The sequence below is a fragment of the Bos indicus genome, chromosome 23 (genome assembly GCF_029378745.1).
Source record: "Bos indicus isolate NIAB-ARS_2022 breed Sahiwal x Tharparkar chromosome 23, NIAB-ARS_B.indTharparkar_mat_pri_1.0, whole genome shotgun sequence".
In the NCBI taxonomy this organism is placed as follows: Eukaryota; Metazoa; Chordata; class Mammalia; order Artiodactyla; family Bovidae; genus Bos; species Bos indicus.
The window spans coordinates 10,320,699-10,342,380 of NC_091782.1; the positions used below are offsets into that span (position 1 = coordinate 10,320,699).

At 39.8% G+C, this 21,682-nt stretch overlaps 1 protein-coding gene across 2 annotated transcripts in view; it reads left to right on the plus strand.

Moving 5' to 3' along the window:
• The window catches only part of BLTP3A (bridge-like lipid transfer protein family member 3A), a 72,896-nt gene that overhangs the window by 4,266 nt on the left and 46,948 nt on the right, over positions 1-21,682 (plus strand). Inside the window, exons 2-4 of one of the 2 annotated variants that reach the window (XM_019985632.2) lie at positions 16,732-16,894; positions 16,995-17,033; positions 17,783-17,874. In XM_019985632.2, the coding sequence (XP_019841191.2) occupies positions 16,732-16,894; positions 16,995-17,033; positions 17,783-17,874 (294 nt within the window). Of the gene's footprint in view, positions 1-16,731; positions 16,895-16,994; positions 17,034-17,782; positions 17,875-21,682 lie in introns of those variants that run through there. The other variant, XM_070777396.1, reaches the window with a different exon arrangement.

Genomic DNA, 21,682 nt, shown 5'->3' on the forward strand with positions numbered 1-21,682 from the left:
ATATTTAATAGTAATAGCCAGTTGTAAGAATAAGCACTTTATATGTCTTATGATGATTTAATCCTCAGCCTAACCTTGTGAAGGAAACATTAGGCCCATTTTATAGATGAAGAAATAAATGAGACACAGAAGTTAAATAACTTGCCCTATATCAGTAAGTCGTGAGACTGAGATCCTAACACAGTCACTGCCATTCCAGAGCCAGGCTCCTTCATCTCTCTGCTGCTCTAATGCATCTCATCTACTAAGTATTTCAGATTGAACAACCAGCACCATGTGAAGGAGAATATTAACCAGCACCGGGGAGCTCCCTGAGTGTCCCCCATCATTGCCTCTACCAAGGGCTAGTCACTGTCCTGACTTCTAACAGCAAAGATTAGTTTTCTCTTTATTTGTACTTTATATCAATGGAATCGCAGAATGTATACTTTCATGACTGGCTTCTTTAGCTCAACATTGTTTATGTGAGGTTAATCTCTGTTGTATCAATTTGTAGATTTTCTGTTTTCATTGCTATTATTCTATTCTATTAATATACTTACATTTATTTGTACATTTTTCTGTTGATGGACATTTGTGTAGTTTCTCAGTTCAGAGCTGCGCTGAGTAGTGCTATTAGGAAGAGTCTGGTACATATCCTTTGGTGAATAAGTGTGTCTGTTGTGGATATACCTAAGAGTGGAATTTCTGGGTGACGGGATATGTGTATGTTAAATTTTAATAGATACTGCTAAACAGTTTTCCCAACTGGCTGTAGCAGTTTGCATTTCCCCTGAAAGTTTATAAGAATTCTGGTTGTTTTCCATCCATGCTAACACTTGGTATTTTTCATCTTTTTCATTTTAGCCATTCTGGTGGGTATATTTTGAAATATTTTTACTTCATCTGTGATAAACCAGATGGCCCCTTTATTTTGGCCTTTGTTTAATTTTCAAATTCTGACTTGTTTGTGGATTTTAGTCACAAGCAAATGTCAGAACCTTGGAAACATAAGAAATTTTTGAAGAAATGTTCCAATTGGGCAGGTTCAGTGGAAATAATTAGGGTAATGTGTAACCATTAACCCATAACATTTCTTACTTGGAATGGATGTGATGCTTTGCTCCCTGTCAGAGTAATAGTCATTTACCTTAAGAGAAAGGAGGGATTGTTCTTTAGGTGTTTGAGTTTTTGTTAAATATTTGGCGTTCAGACCACCCTGGATATTAAATAATTTCTTTCTGTTTTATAAGTTTAGTACCCTTTTGGCATGGCTTTTGTTTTTTTAAAGATGTGCCACATGGCTTGTGGGATCTCGGGTCCCTGACCAGCTGTTAAACTCAGGCCCCAGCAGTGAAAGCCCTGGCATAGATTTTTATCTTTACTAAAGAAACTAAAAGTAAATAAATTAATAAAATTTTTTTAAAAAGAAACTAAAAGTAAATTAAAAAAAAAAAAAAAAAAAAAGAACCAAGGGTGATTCTCTTTTACCCTAAAGTGGTTGTCTTGTGTCTTAAAAAAAAGCAGCGTTTATAAGCAATACGAATTTCAAAGCAAAGTGGTCATATGTATCTGACATAAAAAGCTTAAGGTATGGTTCACAAATAATGAAATCAGCTGCTTTGAAAAGCTGACTGAGCAGCATGTTATTGTAGTAGAAAGAACCAGGACTTAACTCTAAAAGGTGGCTGTGCATTCTGACTCTGCTACTTGTAAGCTGGTGTTCAGCAAGTCTTTTAGTTTCTTGAAGCTTCGGTTTCCTTATCTGTTAAATAGGGGATAATAATCCACACTTGTCTTGAGGATTAGAAAGCATGTATAAAAGTGCCTGGTACTGAAAAAGTATTCAGTGAACAGTGACGATTACTACTTATTAAAGTTGTTCGAGAGAGATCATCCAAATGAATAATTCTTTTGACATGTAAGAATGATGTTTCTTAACATTTTAATGCAGAGAAGTAGAGATGAATGCTCTGTATCATTGCTTAAGGAGAGAAGAAAACTAGGGCTGGTCCTGTTTGACTTTTTTCTCGCCGAGGCATGCTGCAAGGTAAACTTGGGCCTCAGAATAGGTGAAGTACCTGATATGTATTGACTGGGTTGGGTCCTTAGAGGGTTTACTTATCTGGAGTTTAAGAATATAGCACAATTATATACTTTATTTTCAGAGTGAAAAAAAAATAGAGGCCATTTAGTTTTCTGCACCTAATATAAAACCTGGTTGGAAAATAATCTGTAAGTGTGACATGAATCATTGGGGGGAAAAAAACAGCTTAATTCTCTATGATTATTTGGGTGTGACATTCATGTGGCAGGGCTTATGACCGTTGACTGCTTTGAAAACCAGAGAGTCTGAGGATGTTTTGAGTGTGTGAAGTGGGTGCAGGAGAAGGTATGTGGAGTGAGAACACATGGTTGTAACTCAGGGAACCTCAGACTGGGGCAGGGTGAGGGTAGGGGAGCAGGAGACAAGGGAATCTGATTGACCCAGTATCACTAAGGGACCTTCATCTTTGTGTGATGAAGAAAGTGCTACTGGTGCTGATTATGGATGCTAAGGAACATTTCCCGATATGTATAAGCAGTGGAATCAACCAATCAGTATCTATAGTAAGGGGAAAAACTAAAGTGTAAAAATAATACACGTTAGCAGTCTAGGTAAAGGATAGGTAGTTTGTACCTTCTTGCCACAAAATAAAGACTAGATGTATCATAAATGATGTGTTGGATTGATGTTGTTTTATTTGCCAACAGCAATGATCATTTTACATGGATACTGAGTCTTTTTAGTGCCTTGGAGATATATAGCTTAGATGTCAACCCATCATTTAAAGAATGAGAACTTTGATGGTGAGAGGTCAGTGTATTTAAGTCTCTGACTTATGGAAGTGTTATATTCTCAAAATTGATTTCTAAGTTTGAAATTTGGAGTTTGTGGTTCAGTAGTAGAAATAGTGTTATAACTGTTGAATAGGTTCTTATCCCACAAAAGCCACAGTATGTTAATTGTATATAATATAAGCTCACTAGATGGAGATCTGGGTCTTGGTTGTTTGGCAACCACGTGAAACGGGAGGAGAGAAGAAGGAGAAGAAAAAGTTTGGATTAAGATCTTTTAGATCATTGAGATCATTGTTTCTCAGCAAGGCCTAAGGCCATTTTTTCCAGTTCTGATTGAGGGATATGACCAGCATTCAATGAGTGGGCTGGAAATGCTGATGTCATGCAGTATGTGGAATCATTTCACACAAAGAAGGATTATCCTTTGTCTTTTTATTTATTTACTCGATCTCAGTTCCCTGACCAGGGATTGAACCCCGGCCACAGCAATGAAAGCCCAGAATTCTAACCACTAGGCCACCAGGGCACTCCTTGTCTTTTGTCCTTTTTGGCTTCTGAATGTTTGGTAGATGCTTACAGAGGTGAATTGCTTGTTTAGATTATATGAGCCTACTTACATGTAAACACAAAGTACTGCATAATTTTTTTTTTTGGCTGCTGCATGCAGTTTGTGGGAACTTAGTTCCTCCATCATCAAAAGTCAAATCCATGATCTCTGCAGTGGAAGGAAGCATGGAGTCCTGACCTAACCAGTGGAAGGAAGGGACCACCAGGGAATTCCCTGCACAGCTTTAAACTACAGTGAGTTCCAGGACTGCAGCTACGCTTGGGAAAGATTGTTTTGAACATTATTTTAGAGAAGGTTGTCACTCTTGGCAAGACCGCTCGTAGAGTTGAGTCTATCAGGGCTGAGAACCACCAACTTAGGCCAAAATCTGAAACAGCCGGTTTGCTCTTGACCCACCCTCTCTTCTCTCCTTTATGTCTCTTTCCACCTCCTGAGGCCCCTCTGTCACGCACCCACTGCCCCGATTCTTCCCTCAGGCCTCTGCTGCCTCACCCTGCTACCCCCAGGCCTGTATTCTCAGCTCCCCTTACTCTCCCACCAAAATTCCCTGTTCTTTAGGGTATATGATTTCAGCTAAGTCAGGGGGAGGAATAGAGAACATATTTGGGAGCAGGAATGCTATTCTAGCTAGCTCAGCGCCAATTCACGGTACGTCCTGCAGGGTCAGCTCCCCTAAGCCACTCTTTCTTTCATAGCTCCTCAGTCCGCAGACACTCCGGAAACTCCAAGTGTGTTTTTTATTTTCTGAAACCGGTTTCTGTTGCCATGGCAGTGAGGATGGGGCAGGGGTCAGGGCAGCGGTTTATGAGTCATTTGAAAGTCAAGATGTTCTAAAATGTGGACATTCCAGCTAGGGATGGCTCAGTTCATTCTAGCTGAACTTCCTCCTGCCATCTGGTGGAGTGCTTTCCCAGGCAGAGCTGAAAATACACGTTTCCCTTTTCCAAGAGAAATCCGATTTTCTTTCTTTCTCTTTCTTTCTTCTCATTCTCTCTCTCTCTCTTTTTTTTGTTTTTTGAAATCTGTTTTTTTTTTTTTTCAAACCTGTGTGAAAGAAGGGGCTGCAGTGTTCAGGAGCTCATTTCATTTGAGGAAATGTTTCGACAGAGGTTGATATGACAGGAGAGGCTTGGCAGTGTATTGAAGGATATCCCTTGCTTGCAGGTGGAGCTGGCTGTGGCTCCTAAGTCCTCAGAACCCTCAAGAGAGGTTCCTCTGCCTCTGTAAGGAAGGTTTCTTGCAGGAGAGTTGGCTATTCAGATGCAGGTGGAGCCTCAGCTACTCTCAGATATGGAGCCTGGTCTCCCCTTCCGCTAGCCCCAGACCCTGGGCTGTCTTTGAGGACTCTGATTCTGAAACCATTTATTCATTAATTCTTTCCAGAAGCACTCAGAGACAAATGAGACAAGATTCCTGCTCAGAGTCTTACCTGCCTATAGAAACAAATAGGCCTGTAAACCCTGGGCCCAGTAAAGCCTTCAGAAGTATCCGTGGAGCCAGCAGGGCACAGACAGGGGCAGAAGGGTGATGCCAGGCAGAGGCTGAGAAGCAACAGGTGGTTTTAGGAGACTATATGTCGTTCTGCATCGTGCAGTGTGGGTTAAAGGAATACAGCTAGAAGGATATTGGCTAAGTCATAGAGGCCTGAATACTACGCCAAAGCATCTGGATGGGGCTCATCGTCTTCTCTGTTGCCGTTGACCTGGGTTTGAGGGACCTAGAGTTTCTCTTCTCCACACTTCTCTAACTCTTGACTTTGTTTAAAGTCACAGAGATGGTTTAGTGTAGGCAAGACTGCAAGTATTTGAGCCAGACTGCTCTGTGACTGTGGACAAATTATTTAACCTTTCCACACTTAGGTTTCCTTATGTATAAATTGGAGACAGTGGCTGTCTTTTATGTCATGAAGTCATTGAGAGAAATTAATTAAGAATGTATAAGATAGTGCTTAGGACAGTGCCTGGAATAGAGTAAGAAATTAAATGTTAGCTATTACTTTAAAAATAATTTTTGTTCTCAGAGAAATATCTTTTTTATTTTCTCATACCGTATTTTATTATAACAGCTTTTAGACAGAGCTTTCAGAATATACTTAATCTCTTTCGTTCCCTCTCTCCTTTTAAAAAACCTGGCACTTACTAATTATTGCAGATGGGAAGTGTGTACCTTCTAACCTCAGCTTCACAGCTTACATTTATTTTTGTGTTTACAGATGACACTCTTAAACCTGGTTTAACATGTTTGGATAATCAGACACATAACTGATTTGCAATGTGTGAAAGAATATGGATAGATTGTTGGATATACCCCTTAGTTCATGTCACTTATTTGGCAATTGTCATTTATTTGCTTCTTGTTAATATCAGTAGACATTAATTGAACATTCTTATCCTGGGTTTTGAGTTAGACAGAGATCTAAATGATACAGTTCCAGCTCTTGAGGAGCTCATAGTCCTCCCTAGAGACCTTTGTTTGTATTTTAAGCTCTTCATTGTGTCTTCCACAGTTACTTTATTTGGTTTGAACCTACTAACCCATAGTTGAATGTGCTGCTTATCTTAGGTGTGGTGATGTGTGTGCGTGTGCGCGCGTGCACTCAGTTGTGTCCGACTCTTTGTGACTCCTGGATTGTAGCCCAACAGGCTCCTCTATCCATGGGATTTTCCAAGCAAGAATACTACAGTGAGCTTCCATTTCCTACTCCAGGGGATCTTCCCGACCCAGGGATCGAACCCACATCTCTTGCATCTCCTGCATTGGCAGGCGGATTCTTTACCACTCGCGCCGCCTGGGAAGCTATCTTAGGGTGTTTATTAAATGATCTCTGTAGGGGAAACTACTCAAAGGTTTTGACAGGGCTTTTCTTCCACCATCAGATGTGAAAGAAATCACTTTGAGCAGTCTATGCCTGTTAAAATAAGCATATATTTTGGTCAAAATTAGGGCCAGTTGTGCTTAAAAAGTAAGGACACCCTCAGTGTATGGTGTGGTTTTCCTTTTTCCTTAGTTTCTCCTTGGGCAGTTTTAAAAACTTAGATAATCTGCCTGCTATACTTCTCTAAATAGCTGTTTAAGGCTTTACCACAAAGAAATAACTGTTCTCATTCAATAGTGAATAATCAACAATGCCCGTTAGTGGAATAGGCCTTCCTTTTCTGATCGTTAGCAAGTACACTTTCACTTTGGTTAAACCAAGAGCCTGTGTAGGTTTTGAAATTAGAAATACAATATTCATTAATTCCTACTCTTGATTTAAGTTTGAAAATTGTCATGACATGGAAGTAAAGGAAATTAAGGGGAGTATGTTAGGATGACAAAGGTTTCTAACAAAGTGAGACACGCCAAGACTTAAGTCACGAGGTGTATTATCTTCAAGACCAGTGTAGGGGAAAGAACCTGGGACCCAGTCTCTATGGGGACTAAGTGGTTGAAGAACTAATTGAGAGGGCAGAGGGCACTATCTCTGAGTTACAGTTGGTGAAGATCCCCCCATCTCAGTCCTAATTCTAGAATGATCAGTTAGAGTATGTTGGGACTTCCATGATGGTCCAGTGGTTAAGACTGCATGCTTTCAATGCAGGGGGTGTGAGTTTGATCCCTCATCAGGGAACTGTGATCCTGCATGCACATAACATGGCCTAAAAAAAAGCATTTTTTAAAAAAAGGTATGTAGAAAAGATGATGAATAAGAAATTGCAGCTGTATTCTAGGTGGTGGTCAATCTGTTAACAGGCAGTTAGATGAGGAATCGACAGGTAGCATGTCTTACTTTGCTAGTGGGCCCGTTTGCTGTTGTGTTAGTCACTCAGTCGTATCTGACTCTTGCGACCCCGTGGACTGAAGCCCACTAGACGCGTCTCTCCATGGGATTCTCCAGGCAAGAATACTGAAGGGGGTTACCATTCCCTTCTGCAGGGGATCTTCCCAACCCAGAAGCCGAACCCAGGTTTTCTGCATTGCCGGCGGATTCTTTACCGGCTGAGACACTAGGGAAGCCCCAGTAGGCCAATTTACAAATATTCAATTCTAGAAGAAAAGTGGATCAAACCAGATCCAGTTATTAGTGTTTCAGCTAAACAAGACTAGCAAGGCTTCAGGCTTAGAGTAGGGAATTAGAATGTTCATCAGGACTGTTGTTAGGAATTAAGGAAGGAGAGCCTCTCTAGAATGTCCAGAATTCTGGGATGGGAATTAGGGTACATAGGAGTGCTTCAAATGACCAAGCTACCCTTGGTATAAGGAGATTTGGACTATTGGTTATAACTGTTGAGAGTATGAATCAGTATCATGTCTGTGATAGGAAATTTGGCAATATCTGTCAAAATGTAGACTCTGCAGTTTCACGTCTATGAATTCATCCTACAGAAGGAATCAAACAAGTGAAAAAGGCTATTTAATGAAATGAATATAAATCAGTAGGAATTTTATTAAATAAATTATAGTGTATCTATACAGAGGCATCGTTTATAGATTAACTCTAATTATTAAAAAAATTTTTAAAAATCTGACATTATAAAATGCCCAAGGCATTCACTGAAGAAAGAAGCAATTTTAGTAGAATATATATATATAGTAATTGTCTATCTGCATATATAACTACTATCTATTGTTTAGTCTCTAAGAAAGCCCAGCTGCCATTCTATAGTGGAAACTGTTATTTTTTCTTACAGTTTTTTTATATTGCTTTACAATTTTATGACAAGCATTTCACCAGCAGACCAAGAAGATAACTTATCTATTACTCTTTGCTGCCCTGCTCTGAGAGGGTGTGTTTGTGCACATCCAGTCATATGTGTTTTTGGTGACTCACATCATGGTTGCCTCTTGGGGAGAACATAATGAGAGCTAGCAGAAGAGCTACTTCTAACAATATAGGAGTATCTTATATGACCAAAGCCTCCCTCTTGTAACAATTATGAACTCAAGGTAGTATATAAAAAGCAACTACTCGAAGACCTTGGAGACTGACAAAATGAGGCAGAAACTGACAGGAAACTTGAAAGATATGGATTGTACTAGGTAAGATTCTCATTTCTATAGCTTTTTTGCCTGAGGACACTCTGGTGGGTGATGGTTAGCACCCACTCAAGCAAAAGTCTGCAGTCATACAGTCTTACTTGGGGAGTCAGAGGATGAAATTCAGGGCTATAAGAGAGACTGGAAAATGAAAGGATACATCTTAGAAAGAAGTGAACAAGGAAGGAGAAACCCTAAAATCTGCTTTAATCCTTGACATGCATGGGGGAAGAGACTCCATGGAGCTTGGAAAAGGCGATGGTTGAAAGCTGAAAAAGTTGAGCTGAAATTCAGCTTCATCCACTACAGAAAGGACAGAGTTTGGAGTATGAATCTAGCCCAAATTGATTGACCAACAAAACAAAATTCTTCGGAGGGAAATTGGCAGAATCCAGAATCTCCATAATGTCTAGTATACAATAATAACTGAATGGCTCTGTGACTCATTGTCCAGAGAAGGCAGTCAGTAGAAATTACCCCAAGATGACTCAGATGTTGAAATTACCACATAGGACTTTAAAGGAAACTTGGTAGTAATAAATGAACAAATGGAGACTCTCCCCAGAGAAATGGATTTTATATATATATATATATATATATATATATATATATATACACACACACAAATATAAAATCTAGGACTTAAAAGTACAATATCTGAAATAAAAAGCTCATTCTCAGCAGCAGGTTGGAGGTGGCTAAATAAATGGTCAGTGAACTTGAAAACAGAGGAATAGAAATTATCTACTCTGAAGAACAGAAAAGATTGAAAAACAAAAACAGAGCGTCGGTGACTATGGAACAATATTAAAATATATGTACTTGGAGTCCAGGGGCTCCCCAGTTGTTCTGATACGTGAATCAGAGAAAAGCAATCCCAGTTATTTCATGAATAGATTTCTAGTGTGCAGAATATGTGAACTTAATAAAATGCTTTCTGTTTTATAACACTAAGAGTGATTTATTATGCTGCAGTAGATAACTAAAACAAGACAAGTTTTCTTTGAAGAAATAATGACTGACAACTAAATAAAAGAACAAGTAACCAAGTTAAAAATGGGCAAAGTGTCTGAATAGATATTTCTTTAAGATACGCAAATGGCCACAAACACACGAAAAGATATTCAACATCATGAGACCATCAAGGAAATGGAAATCAGAACTGCAATGGCTTCTAGGATGGCTATAATAAAAAAAAGATAATAACAAGTGATGATGAGGATATGGGGAAGTTAGAACTCTCAAATACTGCTGATAGGATTGCAAAATTGTGAAGCCACTTTGAAAAACAATGTAGCAGTTACTTAAAAAGTAAAGCAGTTACCATTTGAACCAGCATTTCTCCTAAGTGTATATATAAAAGAAATAAAGTTGTTAAGTCCACACAAAAACTTGTACTTGCATTTTCATAGTAGCATTATTCATAGTACTCCATAAGTGGAAATAACCCACATGTCTGTCAACTGATAATGGAGAAACAAAATGTGATATATTCAAAAATGGAATATTCTTGGCTATATTAAAAAATAAAGGACAAAGTGCTGATTCATGTTACAACATGGATGAACTTTGATAACAATACACTAAGTGAAAGAAGCTAGTCACAAGAGACCACATATTTTACGATTCCATTAATATTAAGTGTCCAGAATAAGCAAATTTATAGAGACAGAAAGTAGAATGACAGTTGTCTAGCTTTGGGAGGCAAGGGGAGATTAGGAATGATAGCTGCAGCCTATGTTTTTGTTTTCGTTTTTCTTTGGGGGGTAGTGAAAATGTTCTAAAATTGATTAAGCTTATGGTTTTGCATCTATGTGAATATACTTAAAAACAGTACATTTTAAATAGATACTGCAGGTTTTTGTTTTTTTTTTCCACTTGCAAATTATAGGCTTGGACTAAGAGAGTATTTAAGATGCCCTTCTAGTTCTGAAATTCTGTGACTCTCCAAATCTAAGAATTGTCACTTCCCAACATTGTGGTCCATTTTCATAAAGATGTCTGGGAGCCTTTGTCTGCTGTCTCTTCAGCAAATTGCAGTGCTCTGGGAGAAATGAAACTTGATCCAAGTCTGTTTTTCCATCTTGATTTCATCTTAGCCTCTATGCTTTGTAACAGTAACAGATGGCCAGAAAATGTTTTCCCACATTCTTGAAGTACAATAAATAGCAGGCTTCCATTAGCCTTTTCAGCCACCCTTGGACTCAGTGATATCATTGTGGATAAGGAGCACAATACTGAATGAAATTTGTGCCAGGGATTGTTGGATACTTTGAGATTAGATCTCAGGTCAGTGGTTTCCTTGGTTGAGCAGACCTCCACAAACCTCCCTGACAATGACTGGACCCATGGATCATCTTTTTACCTATTCTTTGTTATTATGATAAACTACAGGCAAAATCAGTTGAGAAATTCTTACTGCATTTTTAAGAAGCAGTTAGGTAATATCTATTTTTTTGTTGTTTCCTTAAAGTTAATTGATAAAAAGCAAAACAAATGTGTCTCATTATCACTATTACGGGAGAACAGCCCATGCTGGTCCAGCAAACCTGCCTGTACTGTCAGCAGTCCTTAGAGCATAATTAAAGAACTCGTGGTCGTTTTGTTTGTTCAGTTTTTGATGATTACTGACTGACTTGCATATTTGATCACAGAGCTGATAGCACAGGAACCTCTGTGGTCCCTTGTCTGTGTCTTGGTAGAGACAGGGCGTTACTGCTAGAATGCTGGTGACTTAGCTCTGGGCATACCTAAGGAAGAATTTATTAATCTGACTGAGTTGGTGAAGTGCAGAAACGTCTTTGATGGAGGTACACTGTAACTTTATCCCTTTCTCCCCCCACAAAAAATTTTTTTTTCTTCTTATACAGGTTAAGCAGCTAAACAGCCGTGGTAGTTTGTAAAAAGGGAAAGGATGTCCTCTTACCATTTCTGAGATACCTTATAAATTTATTTTGTGCCAGATGTGTTTTGAAGGAATATATTACTAAGCCAAGATGTTAGTAGAAGAAAGTCCAGTGAGCAGAGCTGGGTTCATGCTCTGCCTCTTCCTGCCCTGTTTACCTTGGGCAAATGACTTTATATCTGAACCTCATGTTCTTTTTCTTTAAAATGGGGATAATGATGCATATTTCATATGGGGTATTGGGAAGACTAATTGAGATAATGTTCCTTTTCAGAGTGCTTGGTACAAAGTAAACTGTACTTAAGAAAATGTTTTAAGGCTTGAAAAAAAATGAAAAATGACATTTATTTTTTATAGAGCTGTAGATAAGGTTGAACTTCCCAGGTGCTTTGGTGGTAAAGAATCTGCTTAGCAGTGCAGAAACACTAGAGACATGGGTTCTATCCCTGGGTCGGGAAGAGCCTGGACAGTAGGAAATGGCAACCCAGTCCAGTATTCTTGCCTGGGAAATTCCGTGGACACAGGAGCCTGGCAGGCTACAGTCAGGGAGTTACAAAGAGTCAAACATGACTGAGCAGCTGAGCACACAAATAAGATTAGGTTTTGCATAGATACATGGTACCTGTTTAGTATAGGCACCCTGAGAATGTCAGTGCTAACAAGCAGTGTAACTTATTCTTGTCTGTGTTTGTTTCGTTTTATTTGAAGTATGTTCCTCTTTTCAGAGAGAAACATACTTGAAAAAGTTTCTGTCACTTTTCTTGAAAATAGCTTTTTATCAGATGCAAAATTAGCTTATCATAGTGATTCTCAGCCTTTCCTCCCTGCTCCTGTGTATTAAAGGGATCCTTACCCTGTCTCGCTCCTGCCATGATTCTTAGCTGAGGTGGGGAGGTGGGGGTCTTATCAGAGTCTGTGCAGACGAGAGAGGAGACATACAGCCCTCAAAATTAATTTTATATCTTCAAAAATTATCTTGAGGATTAATTCTTCTGAAGGGTGCCCGCCCCCATTTAAGCTGAGGTGGCTTCCCTGAATACTTGGAGTAGAGGAAGGGTGCTGGAAGGAAATGACTGTAATACCTTATTTAACACAAAAGGGGCTTGAAAAAGAAAGCCACCTGGTACTTCGGGGTTCTAGGTAAATAACGTTGAGTTCTGTTTTCTGCTTTTCCTCCCGTCTTTCTGGGTTGTGGGTTTGTGCTGTGTCTTTACTTTTAGTTGTTTTACGTCGTGAAAGTACTTTGAGTTGTTCTCTTTTTCTCTTTCACAGCCAGTCCTGTTTCCTCGTAGGTGGCCATGCTTTATAGGAAAAGAGGAATTCTCTTTCCCTCTGTGGCAAGTTAGTGTTCAGAGAACAGGAGTCATTATAGAAAACTTATTTTTTTAGTTCAGAGAATAATATAGATTCATACTCAGTAACTGTTGATTAATTTTTTTTTTTTACGAATTAAAATCAGTAAAAGTATGTGTAAAGGTCTAGGATTTTATTTCACCCTGTTTAGATGCTAATAGCCCACTGCAGTTCGTGGTTGCTGGCAGAGCACAAGACTCCTGGGTCAGAGAGAAAGGACTTTATTAGTCATGGCCTGCAAGCAGTGTAAAGATAGGTTTGCGCTGGTTCCCCTTGTGCCCCGCAGGTCCCACGGGAGGGGTATGAGCGGGCCCAGACGGAGGCCTGTATATGTGCTATGGCAGTGGGACCCTGAGTTTGGGGAATCCATTGCTTTCGTAGTACATAGTAAGCAAGCCCGTTCTTCGTACTGGAGAGGAACACTGCATCATCCCTCAAAGCTGCTCTTTCTAACACAGCCCTGAGAAGTGGCTTGGGTAAGGAGTGGTCAGGGTCATGTGTTTTGTGTTTTTCTTACCCAGCAAGACGTAGGAATGTGAGAGACCCATGGAGGAGTAGCTCTCCCAACAGTACGTATGTGCAGTATATCACTGATAGAAATCTTAGGTAGATTTATTGTCAAATATTTGCCATACAGAAAGGTATAGAGAGTAATATAATGAAGCGCCATGCAGTTACCTCCCAACTGGAGAAATAAGCGTTGACCATACAGGTGGCACTTCCTGTGGACCCCTCCCCATGTCCCACAGGCAAGCACTTTCCAGAATTTGCTGTTGTCATGCCAGTGCATTTCTATATGTCTCTTAATATCATACAGTACTGTGTGTTTTTAAACTTCTAATTTTTTTTACTATCATTTAAAAAACTGTTACAGAGCCCTTTTACATAGTACCATGTTAGTCACCGTAGAAGAAAAGTGTAGAGATAAAACTCTTGCCAGTCATGATTTTAGGGTTCAAGGGAAACCAGAAACACTGAAACACAGCTTAGTAAAACGGAAAGAATATGTGTGGGAAAAAAGTTGGTAAATAACATATAACTCAATAAATTCAACTATTAGCATCTGATATGTGCAAGGGCTAAGTATAGTTACAGATGGAGGGAGAAGTGAAATTCATTATTGGTGAGAAAAGAGTGACTGTGAGAGGCAACAGCAGTGAGAACTTACACCGGTGAGATTCATCAGACAGGTTGTCGTACAGGAGCCGGGGTTGTGCTGTGAGGAACGGGCCTGAAGCCGATCCAGCCAACAGATGAGAGAAGGGAGCTAGGAGTAGTCAGTCAGCGGGGCAGTTGGCTACAAGGTGTGTAGGAACGCCGGCATTCTGTCAGGTGACCATGTTATCAGGAGGGGCGGCTAACACTCCGCCCCTGACCTCACTGGGCTTAACACGGAATTGCACAGCAGTGGTTACATACGGAAAAATTAGAGAATGCCCAAGACCCTCTCTGATGGTGACCTAAATGTGTGTTACAGATTCTAGGGATGTAGAAGGTAGGACTTTAACATGAGGTTTAAACATTGAAGTAGTTAAGGAAAGAAGGTCTCAGTGAGAAGTCAGGGTTAAGTCTTTGAATTTAACATGAAGTTTAACATTGAAGCAGTTAAGGAAAGAAGGTCTCAGTGAGAAGTCAGAGTTGAGTCTTCAATGACAAATCATGATGAAGGTGCTCCAGGAAGAGGGGTGAGTGGCAAGAGCATAGGCGCAAGGGCTGGAGACAGCGTGTGTGGGGAAATTAACAGGATGGCACTGGTCAGGCTCTTGGCCCAGGCTCTCACCCTCTCTCACCCCACGCTCTCACCCCAGGCTCTCACCCCCCTCACCCCTCTCACCCCAGGCTCTCACCCCCCTCACTCCTCTCACCCCAGGCTCTCACCCCCCTCACCCCCTCTCACCCCTCTCACCCCAGGCTCTCGCCCCCTCACCGCACGCTGTCACCCCTCTCACCCCAGGCTCTCGCCCCCTCACCGCACGCTCTCACCCCTCTCACCCCATGTGCTGTCAACAGTGACTCCGCAGGGCTGTGTAACAGCTGAGGTCACTTACGGTGCTGCGCATGCATGTCACGAGGTGCTCGCTTGGTCACGGGCTACTTGATGCAGTAGCCTGTATGAGCCTCACCGTGAAAGCCCTGGCTGCCACTGCATTGGTTCTACATTGGAGTGGCATCATAGTTACGTTATATGAAGTTATGGCTACGTTATGGTTATGTTATGGCTGCTGCTGCGTCAGCCAGGAGAGAGGCTGCATTATGGCTGCCATGCCAGTCAGGAGAGGATAAACGTGTCTGCAGTTCCTACAGCTCCTTGAGTCTTCTTCCAGCCTCTTAGCTTGTGCCTTGCCTGCCCTGGGTTCAGCGAACAGTATGAACAGCAAGACAGTTGGCATCCGGAATAGGATTGGCAATACAGTTGGTGTCGTTGGCAGGATGTTGAAGGGATTCAGTGTGTGACAGTGAGAGGACAGGCCTGTGTGAATTGTTTATGTGCAGCCCCTTGACGTGTAGTTTCCCATGGCCTGGATTCTGCTGATTGCACACTTAGGGTACAGTTCAGCAGTTTTCCTTTGTATTTCCTGCAAATGAGCAACAGGACCCAGTGGTGTGATGACATTCAGGTTGAGTCCCTTTGGCAAGGCCCTAAGTGGTTGTGTTCTTTTTCCACATCAGTAAAGGTATATGGGGTAAGGATTGGGGTTTTGCTTTACCCTACTTAACAAGCCAGTAATTAATCTGTTACTGTTTTATATCCTAACCTCATAGAATTCCCTCTTCTGTTGTTTCAAATAGAGTTTAAAAATATAATGGCTTGCTTTCTGATACCTCCTGGTCTGTTACCCTCCCTAACTCACCGCCCCCCTGCCCAACTTTTATTTGGACTATCTGTTTTTTTCATTTCTGTCTTGCTCAGTTTGGATTCCTCTCCCAAAAGTTTTTCTCAGTGTGGGGACCCATCTTAGAAAGGAGCCTTGGTGAATTCCATGAGTTTATAGGGTTAGATTGCTTCGTCTCATTTGGACCTTTGGCCCAAAACCCCTTCAGCTTCCATTGCTTTTCTCAAATTGGCCCACGTTGCTCTTCACGGAGTACTTGGTCATCTTGGGGTGCTTCTGTTCTCTGATTTCTCTGATGTCCTGTTGTTTTCCTCTTTGATGATCTGCACAACTGCTTATAGCACTCATGTCTTGTGGCTGTTAATGTTTTTTCCCCTCCTGCTTGTATATGGGGTTTATGAGGATGCTTTATCTTATAGTTTTGTTTTTAATGTTATTCAAGGGCTTCCTTGGTGGCTCAGTTGGTAAAGAATGCTTGCAATCCTGGAGGCCCAGGTTTGATCCCTGGGTTAGGAAGATCCCCTGGAGAAGGAAATGGCAACCCACTCCAGTATTCTAGCCTGGGAAGTTCTATGGACAGAGGAGCCTGGCAGGCGGCAGTCCATGGGGTTGCAAGAAGAGTCAGATACAACTTACCAACTAAACCATGAGCTGTTAAGTTGCTATCTGGATGTTCTGGTTTTATATGGGAATTATGCTGCTGCTGCTGCTAAGTCGCTTCAGTCGTGTCCGACTCTGCGACCCCATAGACGGCAGCCCACCAGGCTCCCCTGTCCCTGGGATTCTCCAGGCAAGAACGCTGGAGTGGGTTGCCATTTCCTTCTCCAATGCATGAAAGTGAAAAGTCAAAGTGAAGTCGCTCAGTCATGTCCAACTCTTAGCAACCCCATGAACTGCAGCCTACCAGGCTCCTCCGTCCATGGGATTTTCCAGGCAAGAGTACTGGAGTGGGGTGCAATTGCCTTCTCCAATGGGAATTATATCAAAGTCTATATTGCTGATGCTATAACAGTTTCTCCAGAATTGTTATCGTAGGTTCTTGAGTAGAAAGACGATGCGATTGTGACAGAATATGTCTCACCTAACACCTTATGCTGTCTGGAGTTAGTGTGGTTGTTAGTCCACATTTGTTCTTTAACTTTCTCATTTCTCCATATCGAGACGTGTTATTTGGTTATAATGCTCATTTGCAGGTTTCCATGGAAATAATAGCTGCTTACCATCACTCTTTTCAGGTTCACTAAAAATCTTTCCCCGGACAAAATCAATTTGAGCACCCTGAAAGGGGAGGGTCAGCTGACCAACCTGGAGCTGGATGAAGAGGTTCTACAGAATGTGCTGGAGCTCCCCACCTGGCTAGCCATCACTCGGGTCTACTGCAACAGGGCCTCGATCCGGGTGAGAATGTAGTCAGAGGGCTGCTGCTCTCTTTGGCCAGCAGGCCTGACCCCGTGAGGGCTGCCTCCCATAGCCCTGAGTCTTTGCTTTCCTCTTTCAGATCCAGTGGACAAAGCTGAAGACACACCCAATTTGCTTGGTAATGGCCTTTCTTGATTGCAAGTAATCAAATGGGGGAGGTAGGGGGTAAGGTTTTAAAGGAGCTGAGAGAAGATGGGGAGGAGTTTGATAGGCTGTCCTTTCTGGGAGTGTGGGTGCTTCCATCTGGCTTGTGAGCTCCTCCGTGAGATGGGGTGACTGTTGTCTGGGTTTTTTCTAGAACTGCTGTGCAGTAGAGCAAGTAGCTCTGAGACACAAGTCCTGAGTTGGTTTTGCTTTGAATTTTGTTTTTTTATAACAAGTTTTGCTGTCCAGCTTCTATCTTTACATTTCCTTTGGATTCCTGTTGGAGGAATTATTAGAAATTTATTCACATTGACTGTTGGGTGATTCTCAGCTAAAAGCCCTTCAGGAACTGATATATCTATCTATCTATCTATCTATCTATCTATATCTATATCTATATATATGTCTATATCTATATATATCTCAAGGACTGGAATCCCCAGGAATAGTAATATCTCTGTAACTTGGACTTATGTTTTCATTTTCTGCTGTGAGCTAATCCCATGCTTGTCATGGAGTTCTGCTGTTAATAGAAATGGAAGGGGGAAGATGAGGCCTCTCTTTGTGTTTTAGTTAGTTTGTTCATTCGTTTGACTAACATTTATTGTTGGTCCACCGTGGACACGGCACTCAACTGGGTGCTGAAGCCCAGAGACGGATAAGACAGTCTGTGCTGTGTGCGGCTTTGTGCAGATGCTTAGGTCTCCATGGCTTTTATTTCAGTGTCTGGATAAGGTAGAGGTGGAGATGAAGACCTGTGAGGAGCCTCGGCCGCCCAATGGACAGTCTCCTATTGCCCTCGCTTCAGGACAGAGGTTAGTTGCTTTGGGTCCTATTATTTCCAATGTATCAATGGGTCCAGATCACCTTTTAATTAAAAATTAGAAACTTTTCATGATGGAAATTTTCAGACATACACTAAATAGTGTAATGAGAGAATAGTGTAATGAGCCCCCATCCACCCAAGATCTAACTTTCACAATTATCAACAATTCACTGTTCTTTTTCTACCTTTCTTCTGCCACTTTGTGAGTGTGTGTGTGTATGCACACGCTGTAATACTTGAAAGCAAATAGCAGATACCATATGATTCCATCTGTAAATACTTCTGTATTATGTGTCATTAATGAAGATTGAGAAGAAAGGAAAAGACTCCACAATACTATTATCACAATTAATAGAATTCATAGGGATTCCTTAATATCATCTAACACTTATTTCATATTTAATTTTCCCGAGTTGTCTCTAAAATATTTTTTTTGACAGTTCAGTTTGGCTGCAAAGAGCTCCACACTTTATATTTGGGGATATTGCCTTTTAAAACTCTTTAAGGGTTTCCCTGGTGGTCTGGTGGTTAAGAATCTACCTGCCAATGCAGTGGACACAGGTTTGATCCCTGGTCCAGGAAGATTCCACACGACACGGGGCAGCTTAGCCTGTGCACCATCACTACTGAAGCCCATGAGCCTAGAGCCCTTGCTGTGCAGTAATAGAAGCCACAGCATGAGAAGCCTGTGCACTGCAACTGGAGAGTGCTCCTGCTCACTGCAGCTAGAGCAAGTCCACACACAGCAGCAGAGGCCCAGCACAGCCAAAAAAACCCCAAATAAATAGCGTTTTGTTTTTTTTTTTAAAGAAAAACTTTAAAAAATAAGGCTCTCTAATTTTAAACAATCCCCAATCCCACACTCTTTTATAGGTAATTTATTCTTTGTAGAAACTGGATTATTTCTTCTAAAGAATTTCCCATATTTTGTATTTTGGCTGATTGGATCCTCGAGGTATTATTTAAGATGTTTCATTTAATTTGGTAGTTAAAGACTTGATTTGATTCATTTGTTCGTTTTCTTGGTAAGAATACTTCATGAATAGTAATAATAGGAGGCGCATAAGATTCCTTTGGTTGAGATTACCCAGTGGATTCAGATGATGTTGGCCTGACTTGTTAGTTGTGATAAGTTCCTCATCTACCTCTCACCTCGTGGTTTAGGAACCGTTGATGATAGTTGTTTGTAGATCTATTATTTCAGTGTAAGATGGAAAATAGAGATTTTATAGCTCTTTTTTCCTGTTGCATTTATTAGTTGTGATTTTCTATAGAGAAAACTTTACAGAGAACTTTCTTTCACTAACTATTAATATTTGATTACTTTGAAAAACAGTGTGTACAGGAATGTCAGGATATACTGAATTCTTTACCTTTATTTAGCAAATTTAAGATTTATAAATTGACACCCTAATAATCTCTGAAGAGATTTCTTTTGGGTGGGGAAAAGTGAAGGCAGTTTATCGTTTCAAATCCATGTACTTTTTACATCATTATTAAGGTGTAATTGAGGGAGAATAGACTGTACATATATAAAATCTACAGTTTGGTATGTTTGGGTATATGTATATGTCCATGCAACCATCAGCACAGTCAAGATAATAACCTATCCATTCCCTCAAACCTATTGTTGATCTCCCTGCCCTTTCCCCTTCCATCCCCAGGCAGTGATGTTCTGTCAGTATAGATCGGTTTGCATTTTCTATGTTTTCTAAGTGAAATCGTGAAGTATGTACTAGTTTTTAGTGGCTTCTTTTGTTCAGCATAATTATTTTGAGATTCATCCATGCTGTTGAGTTTGTCGATAGTTCATTCCTTTTATTTATTCTATTTAGTTTATTTATTTAGTATTTATAGCCGTGCTGGGTCTTTATTGCTGTGCTCTGTGGCATGTGGGATCTTCCCAGATCAGGGATCAAACCCTTGTCTCCTTCACTGATAGGCAGATTCCTTACCACTGAGCCACCAGGGAAGCCCAGTTCATTCTTTTGATTATTGAGTAACATTCCATGTGTAAGTAGATCACAACTTGTTATCTACTCACTTGTTAATGTTCATTTTATTTCCATTTTTTGGCTATTGCAAGTAATGCTGCTATAAAAATTCATATACAAGTTACTGTGAGGTCATGTGCTTTTATCTCTCTTGGCTAGGAACGGAATAGTTGGATGGAATGGTAGGTGAGGATTTAACTTTTTAACAAACCGTTGAACATTTCCTGGTTGATTTACTATTTTACATTCATTGTTCATTTTTCATGTGCTTTTACGTTCTTTACGTCCAATGTTGATGTGTTCTTATAAGATGTATTTGTTGTGTAGTGTCAAGTACACGACACCATTGCAGTCATTATTCTTTCTGACGTTCAGTTGTCCCCATCTTTGGCCAGTGAGAGCCTTTCAATATCACCTGTGTCCTTTAGACAAGATCCCAGTAATCTTTCTGTTTTTGTACAGAACAAATCAGGCTTCTCTTACTCTCTTCTTTTTTATCCTTACCTCATACCTGGAATCAGACATTCCTCCAAGGAACCTGATTCTTTTTAGTGAGAAATGTTATGAATATTTAGTTAGAGACAATAGTCTGGGAAGAATTGTATTCATTGGGTCGTCACTGCTTTAAAGCCTTTTCAGTTCTAGGGAAAAAATATTTTTTAAGAAAGATAAAAATAATTCATGATAACATCTTGAATTTCTCAAATTGAAAAAAAGGATTTTGAGTAACTTTTTAGATTTACAATTTGCATTTTTAAAATTAATTTATTTTTAAGTGAAACAAAGATGAATATTTTTAATGACAAAGAAGATAGACATCATAAACCATTAGACACCTAACAACAAAGAAACAAAGCAAAAATCAGAAGAAATATAAGGGAAAGAAAAAATACATAATCATAGTGAGACGTGTTAACATTTTTCTGAGAATATTTTATCAAGTGCATAAAAAATAAGAATAGGAGCATCTTGAATGATGTCATTAATAATTTAAATATAATAGATTTCTATTTCTATTAATTTATATTATTTTTATATCACATACAAATATATTTAAAATTTTATATCTCATATTTCATTATTAGATGTCCATAGGACATTTAGAAAAGCTGGCAAAAAGATAAACGTTGCTAAATTTCAAAAAGTAGTAGATAGCTCATTACACACGAATGTCAGTCTAGCTATTCATGAGCAGGCTAAAATCTCTCTTTGCTTTCAGTTGTCTCTATAACTTTACCATTATAATTTAAAAAATGTAAAACACCATTACAAAAGATATGACAAAACAAAAGAAAATCATCAAAAGTGCATACCAAAGGTGTTCAATAAAGTATATGCACAAATTTTTCTAACAATAAATTAAATTCTTAAAAATTTCTAGCTTACTTAGAAACTATAATGGCTGCCATGTAATAACCTCAGATTTAACAAATACTTAGAATTTTCCACATTACACTAAAAGTGTATATATATATATATATACACACACACACACATACACACACACACACATATAAAAGCCATGAACTTAAAAATAAGTTATGAATGCTAAGGGTGAAATACAAAGTTGTTCTTGTCACTCCAATCAGTGTTATTTCATACATTCAATAATCTATAATAAAGCATTCTTGTTATAGTCAAAAAAAAAAAAAAAAAAGTAGAATTCCTTTTTTGGTGTGTGATTCGTATGTTATTTTGGAAATTGTTTTCCATTATAGATTATCACAAGATACTGACGGTAGTTCCCTGTGCTACCTTTGTTGCTTGTTGCATATCTATTTTTTTAGATGAGAAAAATAACAT